Here is a 16,469-nt window from a genome sequence, read left to right as displayed (position 1 = left end):
CAGGGTCACCAATTGGCCACTTCAGCTGCTTCAATAGCAACACTGAGCCCTGTGAAATTATTTTTCTTACCTTCCTGCTCAGAGAATGATTAGCAGCATGGCAAAATGGGGAAGTGAAAAGAAAGGAGATCTTACCGGATGGGCAGACTGATTGTATTCCCCCCAAGACAAGATATTCAATACCTCCCACACAAAACTTCCACAGTCCTCCATCATATGCGCACAAATTTAAGCCCTTCCTTGATGCTTGAAAACTTGGAAGTTTCAACCTCTGGGGGTCGAGTTTCCGCTTTGAGCGTATTCGGCACAAATTGCACCCATCGTTTCCACTCAAACTCACTCGCATATCACCGAACGGAAAAATCTGCCAGGAACCAGCGCAATCTGGCAGAGTTTTAAAACGCATTTTTTAAAAAAAGCTTTAAAAGATACTCCTTGATATATTTAAGAGTGGTAACTTGGGAAAGTTTGATAAATAGTTGAAAATGGGTTCATCACAAACAATAAGCAATTTTAATCAGTGTCAATCCAGTGAGTAACCCGATTTTAAGTGTCTTAAAAAAGTACAAAATTATGTTCTCGTTATATTGGTGTACAGTAGTCAGTTCCTCAGTAATTTTTAAAAAACGTTCATTCGTGTTCTTGCACCCAAAAGGTCCAGCTTAATTTTTAGAGCCTCCTCGAAGGCCTGCAAACAAGTGCAATTAGTGGAAACTCCCAATAGTGATTAATTCACTCTGGAGGCATGGCCACTTGTGGGCGGGGACAGCTTCTAGTGCGATGTTTTTAAAACTAGCGCAAAACATTGAGGAAACTATTTGCGCAGAACGCAATTAGCGCTTAAAATGCTGTGATCTTCTACGCCGATTTTGGGTGAATCGCGCGAATAAAGCCAGCGCGCAATCGAGCACAAACTCCAGGCCTTGATGCCTGGAGGATTGTTAAAGGCCAATTCTTGATTGGTGCAAAAAGGCTGTGTCAACTGGTCTAAATCCACCAATCTGGGCCAGGAGGTTTAATGAGCCCAAGCCTAAATTAGCTTTGCACACAAGTAGGAAAAGGAACCATTGAGGGCTTTGCAGCTCAGATAAATGACGCATCCAAACCAACTTTAGCTCAGTGTGTTGGACACCTGCTTTAAGGTTGCATCCTGACCACATAAACTTGCATACCTTACAGCCGAGATGACACTTTCATCTCAAGGAATGTGGAGGATGAAGTAAATGAGACAGGCACCCTCATGTTCCTCCTCTTAACCAGTTATAAAGTGGCATTTGTCAGAAGATCCTCAGTCCATTTCAGCCATTTAACAAATTACAGGGGAACAGAGTTGGGGAAGTTCAATTACGTGTGACGTTTCATGCCTTTTCCTCAAATCATTTTACAGGCTCCTCCTGTCCTGAATGCAGCGACTCAGTGGTTGAGATAGGGTGCTATAAAGATGCGGTTTCACAGGTGCCCTCCACTAACTTGCTCAAGTAGCCGCTCAGCATATGGACACAGTTTTAATGTGTTCCACGTAATGACTGTCAACCAACCTTTGAGCCAACCATATCGGATTAGCATAATTATGGTTTGATTTGAACAGTTCATCCTGCTTTGGCAAATATTTCATGGTCTGATAGCAGCAGAGAGAGAACGTTCAAATAAAAGTCCTTAAAACATTTCAAAATTCTGCAGGGATAATGACTGGATTTTCTTCATTGGTCTAGTCCAACATAGCACGTTAAATAATGCCAGAGTACTTTGCCAGATAATTCAAAGTATTTTAGCAAATGTTAATTTGATGATCTGGAGCAATTTTGTGGTTATACGCGAACTTCAGTCTTTATTGGATCTGTTAAAATCTATACATGTCTAAAACAACCGGAGTACTTACCCACAACGACGGGTGCTTGTACTGGTGTTATCTTATTCCAGGGCCCAACTGTCTTGTCGTCTCCTCTATACGAGATATTATCTCCATCCTCACCTTGATCTTCTTTCTTCTCATTATCTTCTTCCTCTCTTTCATCACTGTCAAGTTAGTAACAGCTAGCATTACACTAACGCAATATTCTGTCAGAAACCTCAAGCAGCTCCAAAATCGGTTAATATGTATAGAAACCCACACTTACTTAAATCGACTGGCAATGACAGTACAATTTTACAATGGGCCCAATAGATGAAGTGATAATTCACTGTCTTCAGTTGACACGATTATCTCACGCAACCTGCGTTACATATTACCATTACAAATGTTTGAAATAAAAACAGGAAATACTCAGCCGGTCGGTGACCTTTCATCAACTTGAAACGTTAACTCTCTCTCTCTCGTCACAGATGCTGCCTGACTGGCTGAGTATTTCCAGCATTTTCTGTTTTTATTTCAGATTTCCAGTAGCCGCAGTATTTGGCTTTTGAACAAATGTTTGATGTTGGAATGGGAATTCAGTCAGAGTTTTGACAGCTGATAAACCCAAAGAAACAGTTACCAACAGGTCCTTCACTCATCCTTTTCTCACTTTACAATTTTCCTGTCAACTCACAATGCACATGCCAAAAGGTCAATACTTCTACCTCCCTGCTAGAAGTACACAGAAGCAGATTAGGATGAGTCAGATTATTTTTCTTTATTGGTGCATGGCCACCACTTGCCACCTTTGGCTATTCCACATTTGAAAAGTGAACTCTACCTGCCAGGGGAGGGGGAAGAGAAGGGGGCGTCTACAGGTACCATTCTATAGTTTGCTACACAGCTCGAAGCCGCTACAATATTCTGCATCGCTGCCCCCTGAAATTAGACTTGATTCACCCAATCCACAAACAAAGAGCATGACAGACTGAAATATGCCTATACAACTCTTATTGCTGCTGCTATTCAGCTAGCTTAATTTACAGAAATTTAGAAACGAAGCGCGTATCCTCCAGAATCGGCCACTTTGGCGAGGCCCAGATGCCACCCCTGTGCCCGTGTGCAGGGCTGCATGTTTGCAGCGTGTGGGAATCCTCTGCAAGTCACCTTTATGCATGCGTCATGCGTGCACACGATGGTACTGACATCATGGTCACACACTACAACGTGGCAGCTCAGTAGAGACAAGCAACTGCAGAGGTGAGCGCCTCTCAGCACTTCACACTGCAGGTGAATGAGGACTGGGGCCAGGGATAGCCGGGAGGTTGAGTGGGTGCTACGGGATAGAGCCCTGTCTGTCGTGGTGGGCTTTCCTGGCACTGGGTCGCTAGTGGCTGTGGGTGGGGAGCACAACCGCAGACCCGATCCTTCGGCTCCTCTCTCAAGACAACAAACCCAGGCACGACAACCCCATCATGTGTCGACTCCAGAGTCGGGATCTCAGAGTTTGCAGTCGGAGCTATAGCCCGACCTTCAATTAGCAACAAGGGGAAAAAGATGAAATTTGAGGGGGGATAAGACTTGAGGCTGTCCTGGTAGTGGTTATTTTTCTAAATTATTTGAGTAAAATATTTGTAATTATTTTTTTGAAGAACGTTTTACTTTCCATAGAAAACATGGTAACATTCAGCTCCTAAAAGCCCGTTCCACCATTCAATTAGAACATGGCTGATCTGTATCTCAACTCCATCTATCCGCCTTTGTCCAATATTCCTTGATAGCCTTACCCAACAACAATATCAATCTCAGTCTTGAAAGCTCAAATTGTCCCAGCATCCACATTTGGTGGAGAGAATTCCAGATTTCTATTACCACGTGGAAAAAGTGCTTCCCGATTTCCATCCTAAATGGCAAGCTCTAATTTTATGATTATGTCCCCTCGCTCTTGATTCACCTATCAGAGGAAATACTCTCTGTATCTACCCTATCAAATCCTTTTAACATTTTAAACACCTCGATTAAATCGCCCCTCAATCTTTGATGCTCAAGGGAATACAAGCCAAGTTTATGCAACCTGTCCTAATAATTTAACCCTCTAAGGCCCAGTATAATCCTGGTGAATCTGCAATGCACCACCCACGGAAATATTTTGTTCCTGAAGTGCGGTGCCCAAAACAGAACGCAGTAATCCGGATGGGGTCTGACCAAGGCTCTATGCAACTGAAGCACATCATCGCCCTTTGTATTCTAGCCTCCTTGAGATAAAGGCCAACATTCCCATTACCTTTTACATTGGTTTTTGTACCCGTCTACTAGTTTTAAATGACTTCCAAATCTCTCTGCTCCTCTATAGTTCCTAGTTTCTCACCATTTAGAAAATACTCATTTATCTTTCTTAGGTCCGCCACACCAGAGGAAATAGCTTCTCTATAGCTACCCTAATCAAATTCCTTCAACATTCACCCCTCAACCTTCTGAACTAAAGGCAATACACCAAGTTTATGCAACCTGTCCTCAAAATTCAACCCTGTAAGCCCAAGTATCCATGCATTTGTTTACATTTTAAAATGGTTGGAACAGCAACATGGATTGAATATTTTTTCAAAAATGTAATGTGGTGAATGGATTTGATCTCTTGTTTATGTTAATCCTGCAAAGCCTGCTTAGAAAGTAAAATTAGCCGTGGTGCTCAGTTGCTGTCTCGTTAGGTCCAGGTGTAAATCACTTTGGAGGACGTGATAAAATATGGAACTCACAGTACAGTTAAGTAGCAAGATATTGTACAATATGTCGGTAGACTGTACACCCAGCAACTTCCATTGTGTTTGATTTGGAGGAGTAAGAGGATACGGCGAGTTTGTAAAGTAAAACCATCCAGAACAGGCTAAGCTAAAGTAACTTGGACCTAGTAGCACAATAAGCTCACTCTTTAAAAAGAGCACAGGGGTACACCTGAAAAACAGTCAAAGTGCTCAGAATTTCTCTGTCTCCAAATAATCTTTGCTGAATGTTGCCAACAGCAAGGGCCAGGATGTCAGGTCAGAGCAGGTGCTGCCATTGTAGCAGTAAAGGAGGAGGCAGTAGCGATATTGGATAGGATAAAAAAAAAAGATAGAGGGGGTACTTAAAAGGTTGGCAGTCCTTATAGTAGAAAAGTTACCCGATCCGGATGGGATGCATCCTAGGTTACGGAGGGCAGTAAGGGTGGAAATTGCAGAGGCTCTGGTCACAATCTTCCAATCCTCCTTGGATATGGGGGTAGTGCCAGAGAACTGCAAATGTTACACCCCTGTTTAAAAAGAGGGATAGACCTGGCAACTACAGGACAATCAGCCTAACGTCTTTGGTGGGGAAACTTTAAGACAATATTCGGGACAAAATTAATTGCCATTTAAAAAAGTATGGGCTATTAAATGAAAGTTTGCACGGATTTGTTACAGGCAAATTGTGTTTGACTCACTTGATCGCGAGTTCTTTGATGAAGTAATGGAGAGGGTTGATGAAGGTAGTGTGGTTGATGTGTATATGGACTTTCAAAAGGCGTTTGACAAAGTACCACATAATAGACTAGTTAGCAAAATTAAAGCTCATGGGATTAAAGGGACAGTGGGAGCGTGGATACAATTGGCTAAGGGAGAGAAAGCAGAGTGTATTGGTGAACGGTTGCTTTTCAGACTGGAGGAAAGTGTGCAGTGGTGTACCCCAGGCATCAGCATTAGAATCACTGCTCTTTTTGATATATATTAATGACCTGGACTTGGGTATGCAGGGCATAATTTCAAAGTTTGCAGATGATACGAAATCCAAATGTAGTAAACAATGAGGAGGATAGTAACAGACTTCAGGGGGACAGACAGACTGGTGAAATGGACAACCACATGGCAGATGAAATTTACCAGAGAAGTGTGAAGTGATTCATTTTGGTAGGAAGAATGAAGAGAGGCAAGATGAACTAAATGGTACAATTTTAAAGGGGTTACAGGAACAGAGACACCTGGGGGTGTATGGACACAAATCTTTGAAGGTGGTAGGACACATTGAGAAGGCGGTTAAAAAAAGCACACGGAATCCTTGGCTTTATTAATAGAGAGAAGCATAAGAGTACAAAAGCAAGTTATGCTAAACTTTTATGAAACACTGGTTAGGCCTCAGCTGGAGTATTCTGTTCAATTCTGGGCACCACACTTTAGGAAGATGTTTTAAATGTTAAGAGATGTGACAGAGGTGTTCAAAATTATGAAGGGTTTTGATAGAGTAAATAAAGAGAAACTGTTTCCAGTGGCAGAAGGGTCAGTAACCAGAGGACTCAGATTTAAAGGTGATTGCCACGAGAACCAGAGGCAACATGAGGAAACTTTTTTTTTTTTTTTTTTATATACACGGAGTTGTGATGATCTGGAATGCACTGCCTGAAAGGGTGATGGAAGCAGATTCAATGGTAACATTCAAAAGAGAATCGGATAAATACTTGGAAGGAAAAAAAATGACTGCTACAGGGAGTGGGATTACAGGAAACTTTGGTTTATCCGGAGGTTAACTGTCTGGAATGCTCGATCCACCGGCAAAATTCAGGAGTCGGTTCAGTAAGTTTTTTTTTCTTTTCGTTGCTTTTTTTTCCCCACCAGTCAGGCTCTGCAAGGTCTAGCTAAAGCTGTTGCTTAGCTACAGAGACGCTTGCAAGCTACGGCCGACTGTTTAGAAGCACAGGGTTTGTTGCTAGATACGGAGCTCAAAAGCTCCGTATGTTTTAACGTTAGCGCTGGTTTGTCCGGCAGTTTTGATGGGACGGCAACAGCTCGGTTCCGTCGGTGCCAGATATCACAAAGTTTCCTGTAATTGGATAGCTCTACCAAAGAGGCACGACGGACCTAATGGCCTCCTTCTGTGAAGTAGCATTCTCTGATTAGCTCAATCATGTAAAATGAGCTTGACCCGAGTTTGATTCTAAACCTTCAAGAATCAAAACTAACTTAATGCATTATTTCCGAATGATCACTAAACAAACAAAACTGAAATCCTCTCAGTCTGGCTCCATTTTATGCAGTTATAGTTTAAGTTTAGTGAAAAGCTCTCCTTTAATTGAAAAGCTAAATATTAAATTATTTCTTTGCTCACCTGATTTGTAAGGCGTGGATCCTCAAACCACTGTAATCAACTTCCTTTTGCTCAAACTCCTTCCATTCTTCATCCTCCTAAAATACATCCCAAGATCAGTAAAGTCAAACTAAGTTTACACAACTGAAAACATTGAAAAGCTAATCTTATATAAAGCATATGTAATCAACCGTCTGTAAAAGCTTCATAAAAGAAAAAGATGCTTTGCTTAAGGAGAAAAGGACCGAATAATTTGTATAAAACCAGCACATAATGACCTATCAAGGCTATGGTCTCCCGTTTTGGCTTGTAATTTGAAGTGGCGAAACATAAAATGTAGGGACAAAAAAAGTCATTCAACCTACCAAAGCTCATCCTTCTGGAACCCAAAATCCAAACCACAGATATCCAACTAACTGTATTTTGTATATTCCAATGCTCTTGTCTCCACTACCGAGCCAGTCTGTCCGCCCACACACACACAGAAAATCCAAATAAATTGGAAAAGCAGGTTCTATACTCATTTCCTCACCGCTAAGCCATGACATTTGACAAAAAGACTTGTTAATTCTATTCATCAACGCCATTTTAAACATCTCCTTGAATGATGTAACAGTTGCCTATAACTGTTGGATTACTATCATTGACACATGAATGGTCTAGGAGGTATTTGAAGGAACAATAATGAACAGTTTAAAAACTATTTTTCAATCCTAAAGTGCTGCATAGTAAAAAAAAAATTATTTCAGCACCTTTAAGGCCAGAATAGGATATTCAGACACTTAACACCACAGTATGAAAATTATCCCACTGCATCAAATGTTTAGAATATTTTCTCAACTGTGGGGAATGCTGCCAATTGCCCATCCCATGTTGCTCGGAGGTGGTGGCAGCAGGGATTCTTCTGGAGCAGCTGCAGTTGCTGTGGTGATGGGACTTCCACGATTATGTTAGAGTGGGAATGCCAGGACTTTGGCCCAATGACGAAGCTATACATCAATGTCAGGATATCGTGTGATGTGGAAGTGACTCTGTTCCTGTGACATTACTGCATTTGTCCTTCTCAGTGGTAGAGGTTGCAGGGCTGGCGAGTGTTGTCAAGGTAAGCATAATTACTACAGTGCAGCCTGGATAGTACATACTGCAGACACAATGCACTGGCGACGGATAGAGTTTAGTGACAGGGCTGTTGCGTCCATACAACTGCGTGTTCCATCCCGCTGCTGACTTGAGCCACTCATTGCAGAATAACGAGCCTCTGCTTTGCGGTTATGGTCAGTTTCCATAGGGCTGCCCAGTTGGTGCTAATGGTGGGGTACTCGGCAATGTTCCCTTTTAGCTGCGTGGCCGCGCAGCGCTCCAGGGGTCCTGCGCAGCCAGCTTTTAAATAGTAAAACCGCACATGTATTGTATTTTGAATGGGTGGCCTGAAATTTTTGTACAGGGAACATTGGTACTCGGTGATGGTGATGTATTGAAGGTCAAGAAGAGGTGGTTGGGCCTTTTCTTGTTAGAGATGGTCAATGCCTGACACAAATGTTTCTTGCCACTTGCTAGCCCAACTTGGATGCTGTTCAGGTTCTGCTACTGGCTGCTTCATTACAGACACTGAACAAATCAAACACCCCTACTCCTGCCCTATGACAGAGGAAAGCAGCTCAAGATGCTTTGGCCGAGGACATTGTCCTGAAACTCCTGCGACGATGCTGGGGCTGTGACGATTAGACACCAATAACTACAACCATCTTCCTGCATGTTAGGCATGACTCCAGCCACTGGATGGTGCTCCTACTGACCTTAAGCTTTGCTAGAGCTTCATGCTGGCACACTCGGTCAAATGCTTTCTTGATGTTGAGGGCAGATACTCATCGCCCCCTAGGCATTCAGCACTTGTATTCATGTCTGGATCAAGGCTGTGCCAGGGTCTAGAGGAACCCAAACTGAATATTGACAAGCAGATTATTGGTGACTGTGTCACTTGATGGCATGATCAATGACTTCTTCCATCACTTTGCTGAGGAGGCTCATAGGGGACAATTAATCAAGTTGGATTTGTTCCACCTTCTGTGGATAGGACATACCTGGGTAATTTTCAACATAGTCAGGTAGCATCATAGCCAGTTGTTGTCAGGACCCATCCCTTTGCTGCATCCAGTATACCCAGCCATTTTGAAACACCAAGTGGAGGGCCCCAAATTAGCTGGATGCTGACATCTATAATGGCGAGAACGACACGAGGCTGCCAACTAGGCGCCAGCGGCTGAAGACGCTTGCAAACACCTCAAACTTGCCTCTTGTACTGGGTTATCTGTGGTTGAGGATGTGGATCCTCCTCCCGTTATTTGCCCGACTATCCACCACTATTCTTGACTGAATTACATAGAAGTTATAGCATAAACTGATCGTTCGGCCCAACTAGTCTATGCTGATGTTTATGCTCCACGCGAGTCTTACCCCACCCTATTTCATCTAACCTCATCAGCATAACCTTCTATTCCTTTCTCCCTCATGTGTTTATCTAGCTTCCCCTTAAGTGCATCTATACTCTTTCAATCAACACCCAGAACAGATTAACTGGTCATTTATCACATTACTGTTAGTGGGATATTGCTGTGTAAAATGGCTGCCGCAGTCACCTACATGCTAGTCACTGCACTTCAAAGTAACTCATTCTATGTCCCCACCCTGATTACACTTCCTCCCATCCCGATTCCTGCAAGAACTCTATTCCATTCTTCCAGTTTCTCCGTCACATCCATTCTGACTATGCCACCTTCCATACCAGTGCTTCCGATATGGCTTCCTATTTCTTCAACCGAGGATTCCCCTCCACCATGGAGGACAGGGCCCTCAACAGTGCCCGTCCCATTTCCACACTTCTGCTCTCACCCTTTCCCTCCCTCCCAGGACCACGATAGCGTTCCCCTTGTCCTCATCTTCCACCCCACCAGCCTCAACAGATCACCCTCTGCCATTTCCGCCACCTCCAGCGCAATGCCACCACTAAGCACATCATCTCGCCCCCCCCAGCATTCCAAAGGGACCATTCCCTCCACAAAACCCTGGTCCACTATTCAGTCACCCCCAACACCCCCTCCCCTGCAAGCACAGGAGATGCAACATCTGTCCTTTTACCTCCTCCCTTCCCACCGTCCAGGGCCCAAAACACTTCCAGGTGAAACAGCAATTTACTTATACTTCTTTCAATTTAGTATACTGTAATCACTGTGCACGATGCAGTCTACTCTACATTGGGGAGACCAAACACAGATTGGGTGATCGTTTTGCAAAACAGCTCTTCAGTCCGCAAGGGTGACCCAGAGCTTCCGGTCATTTTAATTCTCCGCCCTACTCCCACCTCTGCCCTTGGCCTCTTGCACTGTTCTAATGAAGCTCAACGTAAACTCAAGGAACAGCACCTCATCTTTCAATTAGGCACTTTAATACCTTCCAGACTCAACATTTGAGTTCAACAATTTCAGATCATAACTACTCCCATCTTTTCCCAGACAGCAGCTGTTGGTAATGATTCTGTTGTGGTCAGTTACAGCTCCTCTAGACACATCTTGTTTCTTTTCTTGTCCTATTACTACCTCCTTTTGCCTTGCAGCATCATCCCTTTGTCATTTACCCGAACATAGATCTTCCCATTTGTTCTTTCCTCTCGGGAGCCGCAAGCCTACATTTCGTTGTGCACTAACAATGACAATAAAGTTGATGATTATGATTTCCCTGTCTCTGTACTTGCTTAAAACCCGTTACATCTCTAACTTTTTCCAGTTCTGATGAAAGGTCATTGACTTGAAACATTAACTCTCTCTCCAGATGCTGCCTGACCCGCTGAGTATATCCAGCATTTTGTTTTTATCTTATTCTATGCCCAGGTCATTGAGATAGCATAAGGTTTTATATAAATGCAAGTCTCTGTTAGTTTGAGTTATAATTGAACGCTCACTAACCAATGCAACAGCACCTAGTAGGGCTACAGAGCTTTACTCTGATCCATTGGACATGGGACCGCTTCCGACTGCTTAAGCTTGCAGGCAAGCCCCGTATAGTAGATTCTCTGGATTGATGCCTCATTCTAAAATATGCCTGGTGCTTCTCATGGCATGCTCTTCTAGACTCTATTGAACCAGCATCATTCTCCCAGCTTGTCAGTGACTGAGGAATTAGAGATATGCCAGCCCATGAAGCTACAGATTCTGGTTGCAAACAGTTCTACCGCTTTTGGAGGCTCACAGTGCATCTGGAATGTACAGTTTTAGGCTACTAGACCTGTCCCACTTAGCATTACAGTAGTGCCACCCTACGTAATGGAGGATGCCCACAATGTGGAGGCAAGACTATAAGAAGCAAATTCAATGCATGCTTTGTAACATATATACAAGAAAGTGGAGTTGAGGTCGATGATCAGCCATGATCTTATTGAATGGCGGAGCAGGCTCGAGGGGCCGTATGGCCTGCTCCTATTTATGTTCTTATAAAATTGATTCCAAGCCACATCATGAGATGTCAGGACAAGTGACAAAAAGCTTGGTCGAAGAGGTAGGTTTTAAGGAGCGACTTAACAGAGGTAGAGCTTAAAGCACAGCCGCCAAAGGTGGGGTGAATGAAATCGGGAATGCACAAGAGGCCAGAATTTGAGGAACGTATGGTACATGGAGGGCCTTATGTCCCCCACAGTCCACGCGCCTGCCTGCTCCCCCACCCATGGGCACTCCCGCTTCCTCGCCCCAGATCAACCCTCTACTCCAGCTCCACCCCGCAACGCCCCTCCAGACCAGGGGCCCACATCTGCTTCCCCCCCACCAGCCACATACCATCCCCATTCAAAACAGGGGCCTCTGCACCCCCCTAGACCAGGTGCCATCGTCTAATTCTCTTCGCCCATCCCAAGACCAGGGACCTGCCTCTAATTCTTGCCCCCCCCACAGACCCAGGAAGGGCTCACCTCTAATTCTCCCCCCTCTAAATCCCCACCACCCCAGGGACCTTTCTCCAATTTTACCCCCCCCCAGACTAGGGGCCCTCATCTAATTCAGCCCCCCATCCATTCTTCAATTTACCCTCCCCAAAACCAAGGGTCCTGCCCCAACCCCACCCCCAGACCAGGGACCTGCCGATTGCCCCCTCCCCCAGACCAGGGCGCTCATCCCTATTTCCCCCCACCACCCCCAGACCAGGCCCGATGATCTCACTACCCCTAGACCAAGGGGGGGCCCGGCCACCCCTCCCCCAGACCAGGGGCCCGGCCCCGATCGCCCCTCCCCCAGACCTGGAGCCCGCCCCGATCGCCCCTCCCCCAGACCTGGGGTCCGCCCCGATCGCCCCTCACCCAGACCTGGGGCCCGCCCCATCACCCCTTCCCGCTGCAATCCCCCCTCCCTCAGGCCACGATCTTCCCCCCTCCCTAAACCGGGGAGGGGCGCCCAATCCTCCCTCCTTAGACCGGGGGGGGGGGGGGCCCAATGCCCCCACCCTAGAATGGGAGGGGCCCCAATATTCCCTTCCTCGGGGCCCCCCCTCGCCCTACCCTAAACGAGGGGGGGGGGAACCAATCACCCCTCCGTAAACAGGGGGGGTGGGGGTGCTGCTGATGCCCCCCTCCCTAGAATAGTTGGAGCCCCAATATACCCCCCTCCCCCGAGGACCTCCAATCGCCCCTCCCTAAACCGGGAGTGCCCCAATTTGCCCCTCCCTCCCTAGACCAGGGGCCCCAATATTGCCCCCTCCCTAGACCAGGGGCCCCCAATATTGCCCCCTCCCTTGACCTGGGTGGGGCCCAATCTTCCCTCCCTAGAGCAGAGGGGGCCCATTCCCCAATCTCCCTAGACCGGGAGGGGCCAAACCCATTCTCCCTAGACCGGGGGGCCCTGCCCTGATCCACAGCTTCCTCCCCCAGACCGGGGGCCCTGCCCTGATCCCCGCCTCCTCCCTCCCCAGACCGAGAGGGCCCTGCCCTGATCCCCGCCTCCACCCTCCCCAGACCGAGAGGGCCCTGCCCTGATCCCCGCCTCCTCCCTCCCCAGACCGGGGGGCCCTGCCCTGATCCCCGCTTCCTCCCTCCCCAGACCGAGGGGGCCCTGCCCCGAGCCCCGCCTCCTCCCTCCCCAGACCGAGGGGGCCCTGCCCTGATCCCCGCCTCCTCCCTCCCCAGACCGGGGGCCCTGCCCTGATCCCCGCCTCCTCCCTCCCCAGACCGAGAGGGCCCTGCCCTGATCCCCGCCTCCTCCCTCCCCAGACCGAGAGGGCCCTGCCCTGATCCCCGCCTCCTCCCTCCCCAGACCGAGAGGGCCCTGCCCTGATCCCCGCCTCCTCCCTCCCCAGACCGAGAGGGCCCTGCCCTGATCCCCGCCTCCACCCTCCCCAGACCGAGAGGGCCCTGCCCTGATCCCCGCCTCCTCCCTCCCCAGACCGGGGGGCCCTGCCCTGATCCCCGCTTCCTCCCTCCCCAGACCGAGGGGGCCCTGCCCCGAGCCCCGCCTCCTCCCTCCCCAGACCGAGGGGGCCCTGCCCTGATCCCCGCCTCCTCCCTCCCCAGACCGGGGGCCCTGCCCTGATCCCCGCCTCCTCCCTCCCCAGACCGAGAGGGCCCTGCCCTGATCCCCGCCTCCTCCCTCCCCAGACCGAGAGGGCCCTGCCCTGATCCCCGCCTCCTCCCTCCCCAGACCGAGAGGGCCCTGCCCTGATCCCCGCCTCCTCCCTCCCCAGACCGAGAGGGCCCTGCCCTGATCCCCGCCTCCACCCTCCCCAGACCGAGAGGGCCCTGCCCTGATCCCCGCCTCCTCCCTCCCCAGACCGGGGGGCCCTGCCCTGATCCCCGCTTCCTCCCTCCCCAGACCGAGAGGGCCCTGCCCTGATCCCCGCCTCCACCCTCCCCAGACCGAGAGGGCCCTGCCCTGATCCCCGCCTCCTCCCTCCCCAGACCGGGGGGCCCTGCCCTGATCCCCGCTTCCTCCCTCCCCAGACCGAGGGGGCCCTGCCCCGAGCCCCGCCTCCTCCCTCCCAGACCGAGGGGGCCCTGCCCTGATCCCCGCCTCCTCCCTCCCCAGACCGGGGGCCCTGCCCTGATCCCCGCCTCCTCCCTCCCCAGACCGAGAGGGCCCTGCCCTGATCCCCGCCTCCTCCCTCCCCAGACCGAGGGCCCTGCCCTGATCCCCGCCTCCTCCCTCCCCAGACCGAGAGGGCCCTGCCCTGATCCCCGCCTCCTCCCTCCCCAGACCGAGAGGGCCCTGCCCTGATCCCCGCCTCCACCCTCCCCAGACCGAGAGGGCCCTGCCCTGATCCCCGCCTCCTCCCTCCCCAGACCGAGGGGGCCCTGCCCTGATCCCCGCCTCCTCCCTCCCCAGACCGAGAGGGCCCTGCCCTGATCCCCGCCTCCTCTCTCCCCAGACCGAGGGGCCCTGCCCTGATCCCCGCCTCCTCCCTCCCCAGACCGAGAGGGCCCTGCCCTGATCCCTGCCTCCTCTCTCCCCAGACCGAGAGGGCCCTGCCCTGATCCCCGCCTCCACCCTCCCCAGACCGAGAGGGCCCTGCCCTGATCCCCGCCTCCTCCCTCCCCAGACCGAGGGGGCCCTGCCCTGATCCCCGCCTCCTCCCTCCCCAGACCGAGGGGGCCCTGCCCTGATCCCCGCCTCCTCTCTCTCCCCAGACCGAGGGGCCCTGCCCTGATCCCCGCCTCCTCTCTCTCCCCAGACCGAGGGGCCCTGCCCTGATCCCCGCCTCCTCCCTCCCCAGACCGGGGGGCCCTGCCCTGATCCCCGCCTCCTCCCTCCCCAGACCGGGGGGCCCTGCCCTGATCCCCGCTTCCTCCCTCCCCAGACCGAGGGGGCCCTGCCCCGAGCCCCGCCTCCTCCCTCCCCAGACCGAGGGAGCCCTGCCCTGATCCCCGCCTCCTCCCTCCCCAGACCGGGGGCCCTGCCCTGATCCCCGCCTCCTCCCTCCCCAGACCGAGAGGGCCCTGCCCTGATCCCCGCCTCCTCCCTCCCCAGACCGAGAGGGCCCTGCCCTGATCCCCGCCTCCTCCCTCCCCAGACCGAGGGCCCTGCCCTGATCCCCGCCTCCTCCCTCCCCAGACCGAGAGGGCCCTGCCCTGATCCCCGCCTCCTCCCTCCCCAGACCGAGAGGGCCCTGCCCTGATCCCCGCCTCCACCCTCCCCAGACCGAGAGGGCCCTGCCCTGATCCCCGCCTCCTCCCTCCCCAGACCGAGGGGGCCCTGCCCTGATCCCCGCCTCCTCCCTCCCCAGACCGAGGGGGCCCTGCCCTGATCCCCGCCTCCTCTCTCCCCAGACCGAGGGGCCCTGCCCTGATCCCCGCCTCCTCCCTCCCCAGACCGAGGGGCCCTGCCCTGATCCCCGCCTCCTCCCTCCCCAGCCCCCAAACTAATTTCCCCCGCCACTTCCTGCCTCCCCCTCTCCAGAGCGGGCGGGGCCATGAATTCCTCTCCCGCAGCCCAGTGTCCCCTCCCTCCCCACCATCGCTCCCGGGGCCTGCGGCCTGCGCAGCCTCCCTCCCTCCCTCTCTCTCTCTCTTACCCTCGCCCTCTCCAGCTGCGGATCCTGGCCGTCGCCTTTCGCCGGCCGCTCCTTCTCCTTCTTGGGCTTCTTGACGACGGCCGCCGCCGCGTTCGCCGCGCTGGCCGCCACCGCCGCGCTGGCCGCCGGCCCGCTGGCCGTTAGCGGCGCCGGTTCGGCGGGCACCGTGACCGGCGTGCTGGGGGGAGCCGGGGTGGTGGGGGGATCCGGGGCTGGTGGGGGAGTGGGGGTTGGTGGGGGGACCGGGGTTGGGAGCGGAGTCGGAGTCGTGGCCGGGGCCTCGGGCGATGGCGCTGGCAGCGCGGTCGCTGCCCATCTGGCCGGCGCGGCCGGGCCCGCCTTGGTCACTCTGGTCTTGTCTTTCTTCTTCTTCTTGTCTCGCTTGGCGAAGAAGTCGTCGAGGCTCTTCTCCTCCCGCTCGGCCATGGCGGCGGTTACCCGGGGAGACGGTGAGTGTGGCGTTGAGGAGCGAGGGTAGGAACGGACGGTGCGAGCGCCTCACAGCCGCAGCCGCTCACCCATGCCGACCCGAGGGCGCAACCTAACCCGCTGCCTCCCGCCGGAACCGGAAACCCGACCCGCCCTCCGCGTAGCTGGGGGGAGATTGACGGCCCTCCCTCATAGCCAATCGGGCGCGCCGACCTGCTGCGATTCAGCCAATCACGGCCCGGCGTCGCGGCAGGAAGGGGGCGGGACCTCCTTTTGCCAGCAAGCTTGGTTGCGTCGACAGAGCGTGGGTCGGGTAATGGTGGACAGGCCGCCTGTGTGAGTCAGGCCCCAGGCCCGACCAACCCCGTCCCAGGCATCAGGGGGCTGGGTGGATATGGATTTGTGGGGGGGGTCTTTTTTTTAAATGGGGGCATGGGTTTAACAGCTGTTCTCCAGATTTCACCAATCATTCTCCAAGCACACAGCTCTCAAAAGGGTGCCACTCGTACATTCGGTTAACCCACCTCAACTAAAATGATTTACATCTGTGCTGTAACGCACCACCAACGGGAGG

At 51.6% G+C, this 16,469-nt stretch overlaps 1 protein-coding gene across 7 annotated transcripts in view; it reads right to left on the bottom strand.

Annotated features, from left to right (window-relative positions):
- cdv3 (carnitine deficiency-associated gene expressed in ventricle 3) overlaps positions 1–16,046 on the bottom strand; it is a 40,288-nt gene extending 24,242 nt beyond the window's left edge. For 5 of the 7 annotated variants that reach the window (XR_015078539.1, XM_085989199.1, XM_085989202.1 and 2 more), the window contains exons 1-3: positions 15,467–16,045; positions 6,950–7,026; positions 1,880–2,016 (exon numbers count right to left, since the gene is read on the bottom strand). Coding sequence is in view for 5 of the 7 variants with exons in the window: in XM_085989199.1 (XP_085845325.1) it covers positions 1,880–2,016; positions 6,950–7,026; positions 15,467–15,892 (640 nt within the window). In the remaining 2 variants the exon portion in view is untranslated. Of the gene's footprint in view, positions 1–1,879; positions 2,017–6,949; positions 7,027–15,466 lie in introns of all 7 variants that reach the window. The other 2 variants (XR_015078540.1, XM_085989201.1) reach the window with 1 other exon arrangement.
- Between the last annotated feature and the right edge of the window lie 423 nt (positions 16,047–16,469).

This window comes from Somniosus microcephalus, chromosome 5 (genome assembly GCF_052327205.1).
Source record: "Somniosus microcephalus isolate GS21.2 chromosome 5, FLI_Smic_1.0, whole genome shotgun sequence".
Taxonomy (NCBI): domain Eukaryota; kingdom Metazoa; phylum Chordata; class Chondrichthyes; order Squaliformes; family Somniosidae; genus Somniosus; species Somniosus microcephalus.
The sequence above is the reverse complement of the archived record's forward strand: the minus strand, read 5'-3'. Positions and strand labels throughout refer to the sequence as shown.